The 23,497-nt window shown below is 46.3% G+C and overlaps 1 protein-coding gene across 1 annotated transcript; it reads right to left on the bottom strand.

Annotated features, from left to right (window-relative positions):
* Window positions 1-303: 303 nt before the first annotated feature.
* NIM1K (NIM1 serine/threonine protein kinase) lies at window positions 304-21,770 on the bottom strand. The gene is made up of 3 exons (XM_065875306.1): window positions 20,792-21,770; window positions 3,502-3,770; window positions 304-1,166 (listed from the first exon to the last, which is right to left on the bottom strand). The coding sequence occupies exons 1-3, from the start codon at window positions 21,081-21,083 to the stop codon at window positions 417-419; spliced, it is 1,311 nt and encodes a 436-aa protein (XP_065731378.1). The 5' UTR covers window positions 21,084-21,770; the 3' UTR covers window positions 304-416.
* Between the last annotated feature and the right edge of the window lie 1,727 nt (window positions 21,771-23,497).

The raw sequence follows: 23,497 nt of genomic DNA, 5'->3' as shown, positions 1-23,497 counted from the left end.
GGCCAAAAGTGAGGGAAATTTACAATGGTTGATGGAGGAAGGAAGGTATGAGTCCGGTTACAGCCTCAGGACAAACTGCAGTAATGACTAGACTCTCCTGCACAGGAGAGGAAGGACCTGGCCTATTTTTTATTTTGCAGCACCTTAAACAGCGCCTGGCACATGGTAGGCACTGCGTAAGTATTTCTCGATTAACTGAGTGAATGCTAGAGTTTGAAAACAAGACGAGGTTGCAAACCAAGCCAGAATCTGAGCTAACAGACTTTTTTTGGGGGGGGGTGGGGTGGGCGGAGGGGAAATGCGTATCTTAAATTTAAATTTATTTAAAAATTACAAAAAAGTCTCCACTCAAGTTGGTGAAAAAATTTGAAAGCAGCAACAATGATCTTGCTTAATTACCAGCAGTCTAATGCAATTTATAAAATTGAACAAAATTTGGACGTGTGTCTTATGCCTCTGTAGACACGGGACCCCTTCTTTAGGTCCCTCTCTTTAGGGTCTGGTAGTATCATTATTGGGACACTTTCCAAAGCCTTTTTCTTTTGGACTCTATGCAAAATGATTCGATAGACGCCTGTGATGGAGCTTCGGGCATCTCTCCCTTGGTTATTTCGAATATGCTCTTCCGTAATGCCCAAGTGTTCTAAAGTGCTTTTAACCTCATTTTCTTCTTCTTTGAGGGTGCTGGTTTCTGACAAATGTTTCGGATCCAGTTGGAAAGGCTCCAGAGGGGTGGGGTACGGCACTCCTTGCATCCACTCATTGTTCATGATGGAGTCGATTCCGTACCTCTCAGCGGGTACCTGCTGGAGGACTCCCCGGATGAGCCGGAGGCAGGGCTCTGACACGTGCGGAGGCTCACTGTACGTTCCCTCCAGGATGCTCTTCTTCAGTTTGGCCACGGTCTCTGCCCGAAACGGCATGGTGCCCGTCACCATGAAGTACAGAAGCACCCCCAAGGCCCAGATATCCACATAAACGCCAACGTAGTGCTCGTCTCGAAAAAGTTCGGGCGCCGCGTAGGGAGGAGACCCACAGAAAGTGTTCAGCATTTCACCTTTCTTACTTACTGTACTGAACCCAAAGTCCCCCACCTTCACACAAGTATTATTGGTATAGAACACATTTTCTGCTTTCAGATCTCTGTGAATAATCTGGTTTTCATGCTGTGGAAAGAAGACAAGGGGGGAAAAAGTCATCATTTTCAAAGTAGTATACCAACATTAAAGATGCATCAGTTGCTCTGAAACAATGGTGTAACAACAGAATTTGCTAATGGTGTAACAACAACAGAAATTCAATGGAGATCAACTTAAGTCATGTCAGACCTCAGATCTTGAGAGATGCTCTGTCATAACCGTTAGCCCAGGGTAAAGCCCACACCCTCCAAGCAGACCAAAGGTTCTGTTCTGTGGGGTGAGTGTTGGAGTCTGTCCCACACACGTGGACTCAGGAATTAGGGCCAGAAGTAAGACCCAGATCTTGTGAAACAGTGAAACAGTAATCTTTCGTTTCTGAGACCCTGTATGGGTTTTTCTGGCTGAGCAATCTCTTGAGTAGGGCCAACCCCAAGAAGGTGAGGAGTCCTCTCCCAAGTCCACACCCCTGCTCCTTTGGGTGGGCTCCTTTATCGCTATGGAATTCAATAGAAGGGAGGATACTATGTTGGGCAAGGTTCTGGCAGCAGATCCAATCCCTACCCTTGAATTCTGGATCCAGACAACCTTGAAGACCCTTGACCAGTTTAATGCCAAGGGCTCTTGGGAAATGGTTTAATGTCACTTTTCCGGCTGGATCTCCTGTGTCAAGAATCCAGGCTTTGGAGCCTGACATCTTGGTTAATTCTAGATTCAACTATACCAGCTGTGTATGCGAGTGTCGCCTTCCTTCTTTGTAAAATGGGACACTGAGAACCGCCCCATAAGGCTGTTGTGAGAACTGTATGTGATGCTGTATCTATAGCATTCAGCATGGTCCTGGCACATAGCAAACAAACCTGATAAAATTTGAATCTATGTCTATCATTCACCCTTCCTCTTTCTGGAGACCAGAGAGCTAGGAGAAAGGTCAGGGTGTAGAGCCTCAGAGGACTCAGTCTGCATCTTCTACTGCTGGATCCTCTTCTGCTCTCCCACCAGATCTCTTTTCCAAGTAGAATGTGCAAGACTCTGCCCATCTGCTCCATTGCTTGGTAAGGGTCTGGCTTATTCCCTGGCCCAAGGAAAGTTCACCCCAGCACAGGGCCACTTAGATGACAACCACAGGTCTGAAACAGCCACTACCATCACACTCAGGTTCTCCCTGCTTACTTCTTTTTCCTCCCCCTCTCCCTCCCAGCTGCCATCTTGGGCCCCTTAGGTCACTAGTAACCTGCTAATAATTTGGCCAGGAGCTCACTGATCCCAGTTCTTGTCTCATGACATCCGAACAGAGGAGCAAACTAGAAACAGCCTCTCAACGAATATAGACACCAGACAAGTGTCTCTTCCTGCCAATTGGACTGAGAGCTTGGCAAAGAGGGCAGAAAACCTTTGCACTAACAGAGTGGTACAAGTGGTCATCAGGTCTGCAAGTCAGATTCCCCCTGTGTGCCCAGCGGGACAACCAACAATAGGGAGGGCACAGGAGAACCAGTTCATGGAGGAACTGGGGAGTATGCTTACGGAGTCCAGGTTTATCTAAAGACATAATCAGAGAACTAAAATAAGAATGACACAAGCAAGTGTTAATGTGTTGAGCACAAGGCAGCAAGAACTAGTGGGGGGAGGGGGGCTTCCCTGGTGGCGCAGTGGTTGGGAGTCCACCTGCCAATGCAGGGGACGTGGGTTTGTGCCCCGGTCCGGGAGGATCCCACATGCCGCGGAGCAGCTGGGCCCGTGAGCCATGGCCGCTGAGCCTGCGCGTCCGGAGCCTGTGCTCCGCAACGGGAGAGGCCACAACAGTGAGAGGCCCGCGTACCGCAAACAAACAAACAAACAACAAACAAAAGAGCTAGTGGGGTTCACCAAAGGCGTGAAGATCAGCGCGGGCTGACCCAAGATTGAAGAAAGTTTCACAGAGAGACACAGAACTGAGCTGGGTCACGAAGTGTGGATGGGATTGAGGATGTGAGATGTGAAAAGAGGGGAGAGGGCATCCCAGACACAGAATTAGGGAGGCAAGGCCAAGAAGCAGTGAGAAGCCAGCTCTCCGAGTAGTGGAAGACGGGGCTGGAGGAATGCATGTGGCCAAGGAGGGGGTGATGGTCATCCGGCTGCTCAGAGTGAGTCCTGCCAACTTCCACAGAGGCCAGGAGGCTGCCGTGGAACTGGAGATCCCTGGGCATTGCTTCGGAGGCAGGGAGCACGATCCCAGCCAGACATCTGACTCTAACAGAAGGGACTGCTGTCTGCGCTTGTAGGACTAAAGCCTTCGGGGATGCTTAGATGATGGTAAACTAAAGCCCCATGCTCCCACTGCGGGTAGAATGGGAGCAGGACTCTCCCTCCTCGCCCCGCTCACCATGTGCTTCACGGCAGACACAATCTGGGAGAAGATGAGCTTGCTCTCTGGTTCTGAGAACTTCCCTTCAGTGCTGATTTTCCCAAAGAGCTCCCCACCCCCTGCATACTCCATCACCAAGTGGAGCTTGGATAGAGTCTCCACGACTTCATACAGGCGGATGATGTTGGGATGGTGCAGTTTTTCCATGCTGGAGATTTCGCGGGATAGGAGCCTTTGGGTTTTCTGGTCCAACTTGGTCTTGTCCAGGATCTTAATGGCCACCTTTTCTGGAAAAAAAAAAAAAAGTCAAAGGATGTGCCTGAGTTCCTAGCTATTTAGAGCTGGAAGGAACCTGGTCCCTCTATTTCACTAGACACAGAGGTTAAGTGGCTATTTCCAGCTCAGAAAGCTCCTCAGCAGTAATGACAAACAGCAATTTTTGAGTTCAACATCTATGCTGGTCCCTTAGATCAGTGTGACTCTACCATGTACAGGTTTTAATGCCAACTCCTGCCTCCCAAGGAGGTTTCAGTTTGGTGAGCTTTATCCAGTTTTCTGGATAAAGTTAAAGCACCTTTAGCCGACAGAGCCCCTCTTGATCAGGCCCAAGCTACCTCTTCAGCCTCATGGCCCACCGCTCCTAACCACCTCCCCATGCACCCTGTAGTCTAACGTTACAGAACGTTTTGCTGTTCACTGAAAAGGTACAGGACATTCATGCCTGGGATCTTTCGTCTTCCTGGATCTACCTGGATTATTTCCTCTCTCTGACTCATCACTCCTTCCTGTTCTTTACTCAGTTAATGCCGGATGAGTCTTCAAGGCCAGCCTCAGAACCAACCTCTTCCAGGAAGCCTTCTATGACACCTGTCCCAGGAAGATGATGACATCCAGTTTCTGTGTATTCTCTGTACTATAATCTCAGCACATTTACCTATAAATATTGACTCCTCATCTGTTTCTTCCTCCTACCCCCTTCCTCGCGTGGGCTGTTTGATCTGATTTGACTTTGTCAGTGCCTGGCACACCATGTACCAGTACAGGAAACACCAGTGCTCGGTGTGTCTGGATTGTTGGAAAGCCATGAAGAGTCGGGCACTGCAAGGTGCCACTGGTGGGAGGACTAGTTGGTAACATGGTTCTGGACTGTAGTTTGGTATTACGTCTTAAGAGTCTTTAAAATGGTCACACCCTTTGACCCACCCTTTTTACTTGTGGCAATTAATCTTAAAGAAATAATCTGACACACGTACAAGATTGCTTGTGTAAGAAGACTTCTCTAACACTGGGAACAGCTTAAGTGTCCAGCAAGAAAGATGGTTAAAGTGTGGTTCATCTATCTCTCTAATGGTACAACATGCAGCTATCAAAATAATCACATTGATCTTTATTTATGAACATGGAAAGTTGCTCAGTATAGAACAAGTGAAAAACGCAAATGTGCATTCGCATAGGAAAAAATTTGGCAAGATATACACCAAAATGTTTAGAATAGTTATTTTATTAATAGGGGGGATCATGGATGGTTTTCTTTTTTTAAAACTTTTATTGGAGTAGTATAGTTGATCTACAATGTTGTGTTAGTTTCAGGTGTACAGCAAAGTGAATCAGTTATACGTATATATATCCACTCTTTTTTTTTAAGATTCTTTTCCCATGTAGACCATTACAGAGTATTGAGTAGAGTTCCCTGTGCTGTACAGCAGGTTATTATTAATCTATTTTATAGTCATGTATATATGTCAGTCCCAATCTCCCAGTTTATCCCCCGCTAATGGATGGTTTCCCTTTAATTTTTCTTTTTTTTTTTTTACTTATCTGTGTTTTCTAATTTTCCTACAATTAATTATACAATTAACATAGATTGTGTAATAAAAATGGTTAATGTTTGAAAACGAATGAATCGCTACTCCGAAGTAACGCTTCATTCATTTTTGGGTTCAAACTGGACCAGACTTTCTATTAGATAAGAAAGAATTTTCCAGGCGAATAAACGGGGAGAACGGGATGGCAGGGCGCCTGTTTGACCTACTTGCAAAACAACTGGTTTGAGGAACTTTTGGCACAGTGGTTACGGGCATGAAAATAGAAGCTGCTAGTTTAAAATAGGAGTGTTATCGGTTTGTTAAAGTAGGTCCATTAGGACTCCTGGAAGACGAAGAGGCAGGGCTCGCTGGTGCCTGAGGTGGCCGCGCTTGCTCGGGTGGGGAAGGAGGGAAGCTACACGGAGCAGGACCCTCAGGGCTCCCGCGACCTCCGCAGGCAATCCTCCCGGCAGACGGATGGACCGCCACGGCCGGTCCCCGGGGCGTTCTCGCCCCGCTGCTCGCGTCCTTTCTGCTGTTGAGGCTTTAGGATTAAGATTCCCCGCCGCTCTTTACCTGAAACAGAAACTCTGGTTTTGTGTAGCCTGGTGGGCGAGCTGTTATCCCAAGGGCTAGAATAATGAATTCCGTCCTTCAGCCTGGCAGCCTGCCTGCGGAAGGGGCCGCTGCTGCGGCCGGTCCTCCCCAGCGCAGGCCAGGCTTCTGCTTAGGTGCGGGTTCCTCTCTGCCGCCCCCTCGGCCGCCGCAGCTGCACGCGCGCTGCTCACCCTGCGACCGCCCAAGAATCCGGTTGGGGTGTGCGTCCAGGCCGCTGTCTCTAACCTCCCTTTAGGACAATCCTAGTTTTAGATGTTCAGTTTTATATTTGAGCGGTTCTTAGGAAAGGCTGCCCTCCCACGGCCGGGACCAGAGTGAGGCAGGAGAATGTTTGCGAGAGGAAATGCGTTCTGAAATTCTACGCCCTTAGGCGTCCGATGGCTCGCTCTCGTCCCAGCCTGTTTCCTCCGCTTTGTGTTAAATCACATTATAGTCATGCCGTCTAACGCACATGTACAACCATCTGAAACGTCTGAAAAAGCCCCGGGGTTCTGAATTGTCACTACGTGGTAGAAGCTGCCGGCTCGTGAAGAACTAGGTCTCTAAGTCCCACCCTTTCAACAATGTTCAGGCAGCACCTTACTCTGCCCCAGACTGAAAAAGACAGACATGTTCCTACAGCCCAGTGAGACTTTGAAAAAACCCTCGTTACAAGCGTGGCACGTGTTAGGAAGGGGCGCACATAGGAGAACAGAGAGACCCCGGAGAAATGACACTTGCCTTGTGAACAGGAGGTGAGGAGGGAGGCCCAATACTTGGCCGTGGGAAGGGGACAGTGTGCCAGGTCTGGGCGAGATGTCACGTTTGTGTTTGAGGATCTAAAAGGAGACCACTCCGCTGGGCATGGAGAATTGGCAGGTTGGGGGGAAGGGGTCCCAAACCAGCCTGCAGCGTAGGCAGGCGTCACATTACCCAGAGACCTGGAAATTATTTCAAGAAATGTAGTCTTGGGGGTGGGAAGACGAAGAAATACACTCTCAGAGAAAAAAAAACTTTGCCGGACATATCAGTAAACAAAGGATGTTGCAGCCATTAAGCCTTCACATTACAGCCGCTGAAGGTGAGGCCTGAGGGAACTCAGGATAGAAATGGGATGCCAGCCATCGAGCAGTCAGCCCTGCAGCCACCCGACCCCCCCTGCACCCTGGGGATACTCAGAATGAGAAAGCGCAGGATACTGGCCCCAGATAGCTGAGGTGCACATCAAAGGAATGATTTCAATGAGCCCCGACTTTTGCATCTTCCCATACACAGAAAAGCGCTGAACTCCTTAACTTGCAATATCCGGTTTTCTTTAGTTAACAGTAATCTTTTGAAGTTCTGACTACCTGGTCTTTGTTGCAAAAGCTCCTATATACCGTGGCTCCCCCCTCACCTCTTTAGAGCCATCTGAGAGACTGTGTCCCCAGCTTAAGTCCTCAGTTTTGTCTGCTGAATAAAAGATAATTCTCAACTTTTAGGTTGTGTATTTTTTTTTCAGTTGACATGGTGATGGAGATTGAGGTACAAACTTCCAGTTATAAGATAAGTCACAGGGATGTAATGTATAGTTCAGGGAATATAGTCAGTAATATTGTAATAACTCTGTATGGTGACAGATGGCTTACCATGGCGGTCATTTTGTAATGTATAAGAAGATTGGATCACCATGTTGTACACCTGAAAGTGATATAGTATTGTAAGTTAATCATACTTCAATTTTTTTTTTTAAGTAGCCTTTATTTTTAGGGCAGTAGGAAGACACTACAAGGTTTTAAGGGATTGTCATAACCAGATATCCACTTTAGAATGGGTACTCTGGCTGCAGTGTGGGAAAGGGATAGGAGCAGAGCACACCTGTGGGCAGGGTGGTGGTTTTGGAGGTGATGATAGCAACCGCAGGGAGAGGACTCTCTCGGTAGTGACGGAGAGGAGAGAGAGAGAAGTAGAGAAATTCGAGAGGTAAACCTCCCCTTTCTCCAAATTTGTTGAAGAGACTGACACATTTCCTTAAACCAGGACTTGCAAACTCAAATGTCTCTAGAGGCCAGGGTAGAAAGCTTATTGTAAGGCAACAGGGAGTAGTGGGGACTGTGGAGTCCTGAGAAGTACATGCCCCAGAGCAAAGGGGCAGCTGCTACTCAACTCCAGACAATTGTTACTGTTTGGGATGTAGACTCAGTGTTATCAAATCTAATTTTTTTCAAGAGACATCTGTATTGTAATGCAGTCATTCTAATCATTAAGTGTCAGCAACTAATTCAAACTTTCAAACCTAGAGTGGACCAAGCAAAATCTGTGTTTGGGACCAAAGGGACAGGGGGAGGGAGCAGATATTAGAACCTAGATAGTATTGTGTAGAGAAAGCTACCTTGAGGGGAGCTGAGACGTCCTTCCAGAAGTACAGCTGGCCTGAATCAACCTCACAGTCAGGCTGGGGGAACAGATCTCAGGCTCTCCCTCTCCTTCCTTTGATCCAGTTCAAGGGCTCCCTACAAGCCAAAGCCAACTGGAACCCATAGGACTAAAGAGACGTGATGAAGTCTGGGACAGAGAGCAAAATGAAGGGTGGAAAATGGATCTGGGGAAGCAGGTGGAAGATGTCCAGCATAGTGGGCTAGGAGGGTAAGAGAGAGGGATGCAGTGGAACAAAAACAAGGGGATGTACCCCGAGTCAGAGGGTCAGGGAAGATTTTTAACACTTTCCCTGGACTCTAAATGTTAACTAGAGGAAAGTAGGGGAGAAGCAATAAGGGGAGATTCTAATAGTAAGGTTGTATAGGAGAGAAGATCTTGAGGCAGGAAAGACCCTAATACCTTAGGGTAATGGTCTATACACTTTTTTGATTAGCTTCCTTTACTAATAAACATTTTTGAGCACTGCTCTCTATGTATATTTATAAATTATATGCATGTACTACTAATATACACATTTTAAATGTATGTAATCATGGAAATTAAAAACATGTAATAACAAATAAATATAGAAAAGAAGTTCTAATATTTTCTTCCCTCATCCCAGTAGGCAACCCCATGGGTATGTGCACCCTACTTTGGAGACCACTGCCTTTGAGGGATTGAAAGAAGAGAGTGGAGCGGGCACATGGGGAATGAAGGAAAAGATAGGCCAAGATGAGGCTGGAGAGTCAGCCAGGGCCAAAGTCCGTGAGTCATATTCTGGACCTCAGATTAAGGGCATTGAGAAACCACTGGAGAGTTTTTCTTTTCTTTTCTTTTATATTGGGGTATAGTTGATTAACAATGTTGTGTTAGTTTCAGGTGGACAGCAAAGTGATTCAGTTATACATATACATATATCCATTCTTTTTCAAATTCTTTTCCCATTTAGGTTGTTACATAATATTGAGTGGAGTTCCCTGTGCTATACAGTAGGTCCTTGTTGCTTATCCATTTTGAATATAGCAGTGTGTATATATCAATCCCAAACTCGCTAACTATCCCTTGCCTGCACCCTTCCCCTCTGGTAACCAAGAGAAACCACTAGAAAGTTTCAAGCAGACAGCGAGCTATATGACCAGCCTTGCATTTTCTAAAAGACCGCTTCTGGCTGCAGTGCAGAGGATGACATAAATATGGATGAGGGAGACAGATTACAGCAATTTAATCCAACTAGGAAAGGGTGAGATATTTAGAAGGGAGCATCAATAGCACTTGGGGTTCAGCCAAGGGTTAGGGTTGAAGAAGAGGTAAAGGTTTCTGGGTTGAGGAATGGGGAGGATTGGTGGTGTGCGCTGGAGGGGCATCTTTTTTCCTTTTCTTTAAAATTTATTTATTTATTTATTTTTGGTTGTGTTTGGTCTTCATTGTTGTGCACAGGCTTTCTCTAGTTGCGGCGAGCAGGGGGCTACTCTTCATTGCAGTGTGTGGGCTTCTCACTGTGGTGGCTTCTCCTGTTGCACAGCATGGGCTCTAGGTGTGAGGGCTTCAGTAGTTGTGGCACACAGGCTCAGTAGTTGTGGCTCACGGGCTTAGTTGCTCCATGGCATGTGGGATCTTCCAGGACCAGGGCTCGAACCCGTGTCCCCTGCATTGGCAGGCGGATTCTTAACCACTGCACCACCAGGGAAGTCCTGGAGGAGCATCTTTATTGTTGTTGTCATGGCTCTGTGTACTCCCTCAACATCTCTGGTCTCTCTTGTTGTGTTTTCTCAGCTGAACCACACCCTGGTTAAATCCAACCTCCCACCTACTCTCTGCCTACACCCATGCAGTGACCATGACGGCTTGTCTCACTTTGAATTCATGATCTATAACCTCAGGTGCGTCTTTATTCCTGGCAGACACACTACATTTCCCTGGTCCAATAGTGCCCCTACACTTTTAGATGACGCTTTCATGGCTTCTCTTCTCCCATCAAATCTCTAATACCTTCTCTCTCTCCTCACTCATAGCTGATGACTTAGATTTCTATTTTATCGAGTAAAGAAAGCCATAGAAGAGAATTTCTTCAAGTTCCTTCTGCCACTTCTTCCAGCCTACCTGAATCTGTGCCCATAAACTCTGTCTTCCTGTTTCTCTGGGTAAATGGTCTCTGCTCCTATCTAAGGCCTAGCTAAGACCCCTCTACATGTTGAATAGATTCCATCTACTCTCCTCTACTCAAGAACAGGCATCCAAAATTTCTTCCTTCTCTCCTGCGTCATAAGTTTTAACCTTTCTACTGAATCTTTTCCATCTGCATACATTCGTGCTATTTACCCATCTAAAAAAAAAAAAGTCTTCCCCACAAAAATGCATACATGTTACCAAAAGACTTGTACTAGAATGTTCATAGTAACGTTATTCATAATAGCCCCAAATTGGAAACTATCCTCACGTTCATCAACAGTAGAATGGATAAATAAACTGTAGTATATTTGTACGATGGGCTGCTATGTAGCAATAAGAATGAAGCATCTAAACTACATAAAATAATACGGATGGTTTTCCCACTTTTTTTTTTTTTTTTTTTTTTGGCTGTGCTTTGCGGCTTGCACGAGGGATCGAACTCGGGGCTCCAGCAGTGAGAGAGCTAAGTCCTAACCACTGGACCACTAGGGAAGTCCCCAGCTTTCACAAGTTTAATATTGAGCAAATGAAATAAGACAAAAGAAGACATATTGTATGATGCCATTTATATAAACTTTACAGGTAAACACAATCTGTGATGTTAGAAGTCAGGGTAGTGGTTATACTTGGGGATGTAGTAAATAGAAGGGGGGATGGGGAGCCTCTAAAGTACTGGGAATGTTCTCTTTTTTGAACTTGGTGGTGGTTATATGGGTCTTTTTAGTTGGAAAATTCATTTAACTGCATATTTGTGATTTTCATACTTCTTTTTGTATTTATGTATGTTAAACATTAAAAAAAGTTTTTGAGAAACCACAAAAAAACCTCTCTCGACCCCACTTCCCCCTCTAGCATCAGACTCTTCTTCTCATTCTCTTTGTAGCAGAACTCTCTTAAAGAGCTGGTTCTACGTCACTGTCTCCAGTCCTCCCCTCATTATGTCTTGAACCTAAGAGACATTGCTACCAGAAAAGCTCCTCTCAGGGTCACCGATGACCTCCAAGTTGCTAAAACCAATGGCCAGTTTTCAGATTTCATCCTTCCTCCTAGAAACACCTTTGTCACTTGGTTTCTAGGAAAACACACACTCCTGGTTTTTCTCCTACCTCTTGCCACTTCTTCTAAGGCTCCTTTGCTGTGTTCTTTTCATCTGCCCAGCCTCTAAATGTTCGACACCTGAAGGCTTAGTCCTTGGACATCCCTACAATTTCCTCAACAATTCCAGATGCATAAATACACCTGCCTACAAGACCCCTCCACTTGGTTGTCTCAGTTTGGCTTCTTACAGAAGCAGATCATGAGGCAGTGATTCAGGTGCAAGTAGTTGATGAAGGAGGTGGTACCTAGGAAACACTGGCAGAAGAATGAGGAAAGGCAGCCAATTAAGGATGTGTTACTAAGCGAGTTCCCAGTTAATCCTGCATGGCTGTTAGCATAACTGACATCATCTCGGGCTCATACAATTCCTCCTGTCCTTCCACTGACCCTACCCAGGACTGCACTATGTGGCAAATCACTTCTCTGTCAAGGGCTTTGTAGTTAACAGATATTGTTTAATGATCGGTAGGTCCAGGTGGCCTCTATGCTGTTAGTTCCCAAATAATGATGAAGACCTTCCCTGACATTTTCCTGGTGCCCACGAGACTAGTTACCCAATCAATCATCTTGACTTAGGAATGTACTTCCTGTTTTCAAGGGTACTCCCATACCCTAGGTTAGCTATAAAATTGCCCCAGTGGCCCTTCGGGCGGTGCAGAGGATAGCTGCGAATGCTTCCAGATCTTTGTCGGCCCGATCCTGAACCCACCTTGTAAGGTACCCTACAACAAACTGATCCATTGAGTATATGGAGCTGCCTGCCTCACTTTTCAGTCTCAAGATGACTTCTCAGCTCGATGGGCATCTTTTGTTCCCTCCGTCTTCCAACGATCCTGCTGTGAGTTATCGTTTGAGTTTTATCATGAGAAGAGTGAGAGAGCTGGGGTATTTGTACATCAACTACTGCCAGTACCTAGTCGTTGGCTGTTCCTGGCAGACATTAATTCCCCTCTATTTCCCACGCATGCAGGAACAGCAGCTGCAGCAGCTAGAGAAAGCCCAGAGGCAAAGAGATGGAGAGACTGGCATTTGAAGGTCTGGCCTGCATGCACTGAAATGGTAAGGCCCAAGGAGACACGGGTGAGGCACCAACAGCCTCCGCTGTGCATGTGTAACAGGCACGCCCAGCAGAAGACGTCCAATACTGATCTCCCCCGCCCCAAACCTGTTCCTTCTACAGTCTTCCCAGTTTCAGTAAATGGAAACTCTATTCTTGCAGTCATCCAGGACAAAAACCTTGAGTATTTGACTCTTCTCTTTTACACTCCACTTCCAATCCGTCAGCAAATCCTGTTATCTCTACTTCTAAATACAGCCAGAATCCAGCCACTTCTCAGCCTTTCACTGCTCCCTTCCTGGTCCAAGCCACCATTCTCTCTTGCTTGGATTATTCCGATAGGCTCCTAGCTGATCTCTCCTTTTCTGCCTTTGACCCCTTGCAGCCTATTTTCAACAGAGCAGCCAAGGTGATCCTATTAAGCGTTAAGCCAGGTCGTGCTGTCACTTCTCTGCTGCCTCAGAGGGCTCAGGTTTCCCTCATAGGAAAAGCCGAAGTCCTGACTTTGCCATACTGCGTATTAACCCTATGTGATCTGGTCCCTGCCACCCTCTGCTGTCACACGCCTCAGCCGTTCCTAGAGTTTTACAGGCACTCTCCCACCTTGGCGCTCTTCTGCTTGCTGTCCCCTCTGCCTGACCACGTTCCCCCATGGACTCCAAGGCCAGTTTCCTTATTCCCTTCAGTTCAATGATCACCTCCTCAGGGAGGCTGTCCCTGGCCATTTTGTCTAAAACTGCAGCCCCCAGTGCTCCCTCCCCTCCCCTCTGCTCTATCTTCCTTCCTGTCCCTTATCACTACGTAGCATAATGAATATTTTACTGGCTTACTTTTGTCTGTCTCTCCCTGCTAGAACATAAGCTCCACAGGACAGACTGCTGTCTATTTCGTTCAATTCTGTATCTCCAGTCCCTAGAACAGTGCCTGTTACACGGGAGGTGATCAACAAATATTTGTTGAATAAATGATCTCACTTAACGCTCACAAGAGCCCAGGGTAAGTATCCCCACTGCAGTGTAACTCAAGTTTGCGCCTTGCTTTTTCATTTATTATCGTGTCCACGCATCCTCCACGTTACTACAGATTCTCCACAATTGTGATTTTTAATGGCTGTGTGACTTCCATCCAAGTGCATATGCTTTAATATCCTTGAGCTTTCCTGCATCATTGGAGCATATAAATTATTTTGAGTCCTTTGCATTATAAATAGGGAACTTCTTTTTGTTATAGTAATACTGAATTTATTTTTAGGATGGATTCACCAAAGCTAATAACTAACCATTCTTAAAGTAAGAAAACATAATTTTATTTATTTTCAATTTACTTTTTTATTGAAGTATAGTTGATTTATAATATTGCATTAATTTCTGCTACATAGCAAAGTCTTTTTTATATTCTTTTCCATTATGGTTTATCCCAGGATATTGAATATAGTCTCCTGTGCTATACAGTAGGACCTTGTTTATCCATTCTATATATAATAGTTTGCATTTACTAACACCAAACTCCCAGTCCATTCCTCCCCCATACCCCCTCCCCCTTGGCAACTGCAAGTCTGTTCTCTACATCTGTGAGTCTGTTTCTATTTCATAGATATGTTCATCTGTGGCATATTTTAGATTCCACATCTAAGTGATATCATATGGTATTTGTCTTTCTTCTTCTGCCTTACTTCACTTAGTATGATAATCTCTAGTTGCATCCAGAAAACATAATTTTAAACTGCTGTTTTAATGAATGTACTCAAGAGGAGGGACCCCTTTTTCAAAACCACTGGGCCTTCTCGGTTAAGCTTTACCGGAGCCTGTGTGAGTTCCCCAGCCCTGTCCTTCTAGGAGATTAGAGCATGAAGGACCCACCGGAGAGTACTGCCATGCATTGCTCCCTTCCATATCTCTTCCCACCACTACTGGATTTTCTGGGGAAGTTATTATACTAACTTAATTCACCAAGTATCTGTTGAAAATTTATTAGTTGTAACGAACGTGGGGGAAGTCTGAGGATCAACATGATACAATGTCTGACACCAAGGAGCCTACGACCAGGACATACAAGACTTTCACTGTACCCCAGATTTGTTAGGCCCCAAATCTTTATTTCTCATGCATACTGTCTCTTGGGTTCCAAGATGGTCACTGGGCTCCTTTACTTGACCTCTGTGTACCTCCAAGTCAGTGCTTCCAGATCTGCACTCTCAAATCCACTTCTTCTCCTGTATTCACTATTCACTGCTAAGTCATTAAGGCTGGAAACCTGGGAGTCATCTTTACTTCTTCCCCTCCCCGTCCTCTCCTGCTTTCCCCCATGCAGTTGACCACAGGTTTTCCAATACTCTAAAATAGTTTTCAAATGCATCCCCTTCTCTCCATGCTCACTGTCACTTCCTTAGTTGAGGTGGACATCATCATTCATCTGGATCATTAGAGTAATATTTTATTCTGACATGCCTGACTCTTGTCATGTCCCAACTTCAATTCCCTTTCCTCACTGAAATAATGAATAGTTAATCATTTTATTAATTGCTTGCTCAAAGCTCTTCAATGGCTTCCTGATACATAAATGACAAAAATCCAAACATGCAAGAAGATTCTCCATGATCTAGTCCCTGCCTACATCACCCACCATATCTCCCACTACTCTGTGGGTGCATCCCATGCACTAACCTCACTGAATTACTCTTAAGTCTCCAAACACTCCGCACCCTGGCTCACACCTCCAGTCACTTTACATCCTCTCTCTCTGACTGGAATTCCCTTTCCTCTGTGTCCTGCATTATTTCTCCAAAAACCTCAAGACCTAATGCAAGCCCTTCCTGATCAATTGACCCTTTCCTGATTTCAGCACACCCTTCGTAACCTCACCCTGTGACAGCACTTATCAGTTGTTTACTGTCTGTCTCCATTACCTACTGCGAGTTCCTATCAGGCAAGAGCTGTATCTTATTCATCTCTGTAAGGCACAAGAGAGTTTATTATATTTTTTAAAAAAGAAGGAATGAACCGATACATAAATAAATTGAGAGAGAAGAAGAAAGGCTTCTAGAAACATGAGACTAGAGTAACAGAGAAGAAGACCAGGGATGAAGGGGTCAGAAAGGACAGCAACAGAGAAAGGGACAGGCACCCATGGCCTCTTTTACTTTTGTTTGAGGCAACAGATGGGACATAAAATATTCAGAAGCCCAGTGCGTCATTTCTTTTGAGAAATTTCTAATCAGCCTAAAAGGGGACTCATGATGGCTTCAGCCTGCCCGATCAGCTTGCAAGGCCCAGGAGAATCTGAGCCATTAGCTATAAAAATAAACTCCAGCCAGCAGGGGCCTATACTGGAGCCTTCTCTTTAGGGATCCAGAGCAGCTGGTGTCTTTTTTTAAACTACTGTCTTGGGAGCTGCCCCTGGCACAGAAACCCTCCACTTCCCTGGGAACCTCCTCCTTTATCTTATCCAGGTTGTCCATATTTCCTAGAAAACCTAATGACAATTCTCGGCAAGCTGGCTTTGCATGGGAACCGTATTTATACAAATTGCTCTTCAGACTATGTCATCTGACATGGCCTGGTAATGGGAGAGGGTATTTGTAATTCCCAGCAAGGCTAAACCACTCCCTGATAAATCTCCTTCCATTGTAGAGGTAAAGATTTTAGAGGAATGTCCCCCTGTCTTTCCAGCCCAGTCTGCTCCCGGGAGCCTAACGTCCTCCCTCTTTTCATAAGTCACAATCTTCCAGTCTTGCCTCTGTCATCCTCCCAGAGTTCTCACTTCCTAGTACCTACACCATCCGTCTCTTTCTTCATCCCCACATCGATTCACATCTGGGTCTCCCCTCCTTCACACTCTCAGTTCCTTTTGTCCTCACCTTCCTACTCTTTCCTGGGCTCACTTCTGACAGAACCCAGAAGAGAGATGAGCACGGTACCAGGACGAGGCCATCCTGGGATGAGTCTGCAAGTTGGGAGGTGAGATCTGGGATTCATTTTCCTGTTGCATCAGTACAATGTGCACAGTGACCTGCTGTTAACATTTTCTGGCTTGTTTAAATGTGCTTGTTGAACTGATTTTTCCTCTGCCTGTGCTTCTGGCCTTCCTCTCCTTTCGTGCACCCATCCCATCCCATGAGCAGAGGCTGACATTGAGCCTTTGACAATAGGGCTACTCTGTGGTGGTTTAGGAGTGAGGAGGGCACGATAGTGAGGCCGCGGAGGCCCCCATCCACACAGCAGGAAAACACCGCATTCTCTGAAACTCAAGGGACCAGAATTAAGTGAATTCTGTAATACGACAGGCAAGAAGCCTCTGGCATTCAAGAAAGTCACTATGTAAACACCAGTTGTGGTCCTTCCTCTTTCTTCTGTCCTCCTCACATAACAGCCTGTCTAAGGAATTAGATGCTTTCCTGCTCCTGGCTTGTGGTGGTTTCCCTGCTTAGCTGGTTATTGTCGCGGTGATGGTATGTCCGTCAATTTACTGTGTTCTCCACTCTCCCATCTCAGAGGCGCTTCTTTGGACCTCGGGCCCTGCTGACAGTGCAGTGGGTCGTGTGACCCGAAAGGCTGCAGCTGACTTGACATAGGCAGGCGCTTGACTCAGCGGTGGCCCATTGACGGCTGGTCAGTGAGCGATTATATTCTCTTTTCAAAGTCTGAGCTGAAATAGAATGGAACTAGTGGGATGGAGATGGGATAAAGCTGAGGGGTTATGTAGATACGGGACTGGAAACAATCATTCTTGGCCATATGCCTTTGGGTAATTAAGCAGAGAAGGCCACTCCGCAGAAAGAAGTATGAAGTAGAAATGAGAAGCCGCGCAATCCCAGAGAAAGGGGAGATGGAGAGGGTAACCTCCATCCTTGAAACGTGGCTCTACCTCCCTGCTGAGCGGCCACAAAATTCCCCTGCACACAAGTCACCCTGTCAGCGTGAGCTCATCTGAGTCGGCTTCTGTCCCATGAAACGAATGACGTGTGACTCACACAGGCCTAAAGGACCTGGACTTTTTTGAAAGCAGACTAATACTGGCACTTAATGGATACTTGCTACATGCTCTGTCTAGGTACATGGTAAATATTCAGGATATTATATCTTCTTAAAATTCGCTCCTCCTAGCAATCCTAGGCAGCTGATATATTTTCTTCACGTGTACATAAGGAAATTGTGGCACAGAATGGTAAAATAACTTGTTCGGGGGTCACACAGCTAGAGGAAAAAAGAATTGGAATTCCACGCAGGTCTGGCTGACTCCAAAGCTGATATCTTTCCACAATATTGCACTACCTTCTGCCACCTTCAAGACAAGGTGCCACTCTCTCTTACACACTGTCTGAACAGGGAGGGCGGGCAGAAGGTAGGTGCTGCTTCTGAGTCTTGGTTATACACTCTATGACTTGCGCATTGTCCCCTGCTTCCCTGCTGCAGGCATTGGAGGGCAGGATCCCTCCTCGGCAGTCCGGCCGCCAGGAAGGAGAATGGCTGGTGAGCAGGGTGGGGTCTGGTGGGGGTCTGGGGCTGAAGAAGGCAGTGGTAGCCCACGTGGTCGGCTTGTTCAGGGCAGCATGTGAAAGAGCTGCCCCCTCCACCCTGCACCAAAATCCCGAGGTAGCTTGCAGCGAAAAAGAAGCTGGGTTCTAACCCTGTCTCTGCCATGACCTCGGGACAGCCACTTCTGAGCCTCCATCTCCCCATTTGTAAAATTCAGGAGGGCTAGATGAGGTCAGTGTTTCCCGAAGTGGAACCTTGAACACTCATGGGGCATGCAGTGATTTTAGTGCATGAAAACAGCCTTAAATAGCACCGAAACACAGCATAAAAATGTTATTTCTGTATCGGTTCTCCCTTCACTCTCCTAAGTAAGGTAAAGAGAAACTCACAGATGGGTTTTTGGCATGTTTTAAATTACTTTCAGTCACTTCATAAGTTTCCTTTAAATTTTATTTTATTTTTTTGGCCATGCTGTGTCGCTTGCGGGATCTTAATTCCCCCACCAGGGATCAAACCCATGCCCCCTGCCGTGGAAGTGTGGAGTCCTAACCACTGGACTGCCAGGGAAGACCCCCTTTAACATTTTTTGCAAGTTGCTAAGAGAATAGATTTTAAAAGTTCTCACCACACACATACGAAATTGTAACTATATGAGGTGGTGAGTGTGTTAAATGACCTTATTGTGGTAATCATTTCATAATATATACATATATAAAATCAGAACATTGTACGCCTTAAACTTACATGATATTATATGTCAATCACATCTCAATAAAGCTGGAAAAATAAATAAACAGAACTTTGACATTTGTGTGCATTGTATTTATTTTTACCACTACCTTCTATTCATGGGTTTTCACGACTTTAATATCAAATTTCCTTCTGAAATAGGTTTAAGTAAAAAACAGACTTGCACAATGATAGCTACCATTTATTGAGTGGCTACTCTGTGCCATGTACTTCATATATATTATTCCTAATTTCCCCAACAATTCTGAGATACGAATCATTGTCTCTATTTTACAGCGGATGCAACCGAGGACCAAAAAGGCTAAGTAATATGCATGAAGTCAGATACCTAGTAAGTGACTGAACGAGGATTTGAACAGATTTGTCTGATTCTGAAGCACATGTTTTTTCCACTATCCTATCCTCTCCACTAGAGTCTAATATCTGAACCTACACTCGGGAAGCAGTTCCAACACGCTTTGCTCAGACTTTAGCCCCTGTGACCTCTCTGCCACCACGGACACTCTCCCCTTTCTGAATTCCTCTCCTGGTTTGCCTTTATGCAACTTCTCCTCTCCACTTCCTGTTCATGTCTTCCTCTCAATTTCTGGCCCCTCATCTCCTTATGTGTTTTATGTTGTCTTTCACTCTTGCTCTAGACTATTGAAAACAACATCTTTCCCAATTAGATGTGAATCGCAGCCCTAGAGCTGCTTTTATGAGTAACGTAATCAATGCTACTGGCTGCATTTTGTCAGCGAGGAACCTGAGGGCTCACAGGAGCGCTGTAATGTCCCCAGGTAGGTAAGGTGAGTAGGCATGAACCCAGACACTCGGGCTCAGAGCAAGATAGAAGGGGACTTGGAGCTCCAGTGACTTGGGCGTGTGTGCACGCATGTGCGTGCGTGTGTGTGTGTGTGTGTGTGTGTGTAGGTAGAGGAGGTTGTGGTACTTTCTCCATAGGGGCCAAACAGGGATGAGCGGGGAATGGGATTGGGGGTTGGAGAAGAAAAGAAAACAAAACTCTGACACAAGAAAGCGCAGCCCTGGAGACGTGGTGGCAGCCTGAGTGCAAGGAGAATAAATGTCAGTACGGGACTCTCAGGGAGAGGGCAGAGCCCATGGGCTTTAGGAAGTCTGTAGATTATACCGAGTTGCAGGCATTCTTTCTCTGCCCTGTGACTCCGTTACGACTATCTCCAGGCTTAGTTAGCTAAATTAGAGGTAACTTGGAGAAGTGCCCACATGGGTTGGGCAGCAAACGGCTGCTGGTCTCTCCACACAGCTCCTCTCTGAGGCCAGAGCGGTGGGCACTGCTGGGCTAGAATCCAGAGTGACCAGCAACCAAACAAGCGTGGCTATTTGGTAGCAAGCAAGGAGCTAACAACAATGAGAACTAGTACAGAGCAGACTGAAGCAGAGAAGTTCTTGAGGTCAAGTCCCTTTTCCCCAAACCTAACAGAAGCAGCAGCCTCTGGTAAGGAGGAGAGGCTGGACCCCGCTATCCACCGACCATCCGGGAGGTCCCCTGTGCCACTGGTATTGACAAACAAACACAAACAGAAGTTACAAATAAGGACCTGGAATACGAGTGGCCTTGGAATCAAGCCACACTCCCCTCCGCTTCTCCAAGGTGAAACTGGAGAGGACAGATTGCCCTCAATGTTTTAGTGAGTTCACTTGCATGCTATAGTGGGAGAGTTTTTGGAGTCAAAATCATCTAAGATTAAACTGCTAAAGCCACATTTGACATCTTTGGATCTTAGTTTCCTTATCTATAAAGTGAAATAAAAATACTGAGCTCACACCATCGCTGTGAAAATGAACTGCGGCAACAATGGACGGCGGCCGGCATAGGACTTGCACTTAGCAGGGACTCAGTGATGACACCTCACCTGCCTCCTTGGCCCTGGACTCTTAACCCGACCCCCAACCAGGTCCCAACACCCTGGGCATCACCCGTGGAGTTTGGATCCTACCTTTGGTTAGGGAGTGAATCCCGAGCTTGACCTGGGAAAAGTTCCCACTTCCGATTTCCCCTCGGATGCGGTAAAAGCCGATCCGTTTCCCCAGAGTGATCTCCCTAACCACCTTCTGGTCTTGGGACATGTCCTGCGTCAGCTTCTCAAAGGGTGTCAGCTGGCGAGGCTGTCCCTCTCCGTCCTTCTTGGTGCACTCCGTCTGACCGCCACTCTCCACGCTCTCTCGCCGGTCCCACCTGGCATAGTGGGTGTTCTCCAGGCCGCCTCCATTCACATACAAGGCAGTCATCGTCCTCCGCAGGCCCACGTTTCCATCTCAGCAGAGGCACCGATGGGGGGCAGGCTGGGGAGGGGCCGAAGGGGCCCGGCGGGTGGGAGATGGGAGTTGACTGCCAGAGCCCTGTGTCCTTGGGAGCCGGGCAAAGACTCCTGGATGTGCAACCCCCCTTCTCAGCTTCAGCCGGGGGAGGGCAGAGGCCAATGCCAGAACCGCCTACCAGCCAAGCCCGAAGCCGCCCTCACTCGAGACCTTCCTTCACGCTGAACTTCCCAGCTCTAACTGGACCATCAGGCACACGTCCAGGTACCAGAGCCGCTTCCCTGATCAGGCTCCAAGAACTTTCTGGCTGGCCGTGCCGGTGCTCTGTGGTAGGTGGCTGTGTCCCAAAACAAAGGCTCCAGTTTGCTATTTCCTTTGATGGCCAGAGAATCTTTTGCTCTGGTGTGTAAAAGCCCCGCAGAGGCCCTCAGGTCCCCGCTGCTGGCGCGTATCTCTGATCTTCTTCATTTTGCACTTTTGCTGTCAAGTTGCAGGGCCCCGGAGACCTGATAATCTGGACCCCAGGAAAGAAGAAACTTGCAAATCAGCCTTCTGGTCACACGGGCAGCCAGAGGAGGATTAAATCCCTGCAATGCCACTTTAGCCGGCCTTTATTTAGATGAGCCTTCCTCTAAGCCGTGAGCTGTCTCAAAAATTTGGTGGGTGCTACTTCATCCTAAGAACAGAGAATAAGGAAATGTATTAGCCTATGCTAATGTACAGTACGGGATTTATAATGAATGTGAAACTGCTTGGTAAGTACCAGTCTAAAAGCATGCTGCAAATTTCAGTTATGGCTCATATCAGTAGTAAATGCTTGATCACATATGATTTAGTAAGAAGAAAATGTATGCACACACACCCCTCGATCTACATTTCAGGAAAGCCCTCACAGCCTGTAAATATTTCTAGCAAAATAATTTTTCTACTTCTGTTTCTGGCTTGCTTTGAAGCCAGACTTTTAAAATAATAATACAGTAGGGAATTCCCTGCCGGTCCAGTGGTTAGGACTCCACACTTCCACTGCCGGGGGCCAGGGTTTGATCCCACGAGCCACGTGGCACGGCCAAAAAAAAAAAAAAAAGGAATTGGTAGGTACAGTGGAAATGTCTTTAGTAAAATCTGTCAGTTTTTCTGGTCACATCATTTCTAAAATAAAGTGACCACGATGTCAAATTTTGAAATAAAATGATAATACGATCATCATAATGACAAAGATTTCCTATCAGTTTTCAAGAGTTCTTACACTGATTCGAATAACAATGTGTTATATTTCCTTTACACTGTATGTTCTCACACACCGGCTAACTTTTTCTCCTAGGCTTATTTTCTAGGTATTTCTAATCAGGTGTCAGCCTCCAGGCCCAGCAGCTCATTTTGAAGGTTCAGAAACAGGGTAATGTTACTGCAGGGCAAAAGTCTACGGCCTCCTCAGTGATGAGAAATACTTGCCCAGCTAGAATATCTTCATGACTTTCTTCCATGCAGCCTCCAGTAAGAAATAATCACTTCCTCCCTGGATCCCCACAGCACTCTGTACAATTTCCGACAGGTCTCCTCTCCCTGAAGGTGGGAACCAGGTTTAATTCATCTCTATATCCTGCTCTTCCTCCTCTCTCCCTCAGCACGGAGCATGATGTCCTAAATAAAGTGTTTGCTAAATGTGCGCTGAACTCGATTTTTGGACTTGAACATTCCAAACCAAAAAACCCGAGCGAAAACATGAGAGATTGCCTTGGAAATGGGAATTCCCAGTTCTGTTTGATGATATCACATTCTTCCAGTTAGGTACAGAATTGCTTACACTGTAATTAAGTATGGGGTTGCTGAATAAAGAGAAACAAGGACAGGAAAGAGGAGTGGTGGGAGGCTGCCCATCACTGTGCCTATTTCTGCATGGGGGAGGGGAAGCTGGATGAAGGATAAAGGACAGAGGTTTAAAAGGGGCCAGGTATTAGTAACCACACACATCTCTAGGCTAGAGTCTGAGTAGGGTGTTTTAAAAGACATTTTAAGGTGAAAGAGCCTGAATTCGCTTGAGGAAAATCTAAGCCACTGGTTCTTAAGCCTCCTGGAGTTGCACACTCCTTTGAGATTCTGATGAAGCCTGTGACCCTATCCCCAGGAAAAAGCATGCACACCTAATCTGCATCCAGTTTTAAGGGGTTCACAGACCCTCTGAGACCCATCCCTGCGCTTCAGATTAAGAAGCTCTACAAAGATCTCCTCAGATCCCTGGCAGAAAGAGACCACACAGACAAGAAGTGGTGTAACCATTTTAATTCTGAAAGAAACTTTAGCTTCACCTACGCAAAGAGAGTAAGGCCTTTCGACAGGATGCAGTGCTCGATCGCCTTGTGTTCCTGCAGGTTCCAGGACTTCCT

The sequence above is a fragment of the Phocoena phocoena genome, chromosome 3, assembly GCF_963924675.1.
Source record: "Phocoena phocoena chromosome 3, mPhoPho1.1, whole genome shotgun sequence".
In the NCBI taxonomy this organism is placed as follows: Eukaryota; Metazoa; Chordata; class Mammalia; order Artiodactyla; family Phocoenidae; genus Phocoena; species Phocoena phocoena.
Note: the sequence above shows the minus strand (reverse complement) of the source record. Positions and strands in the feature narration are given on the sequence as shown.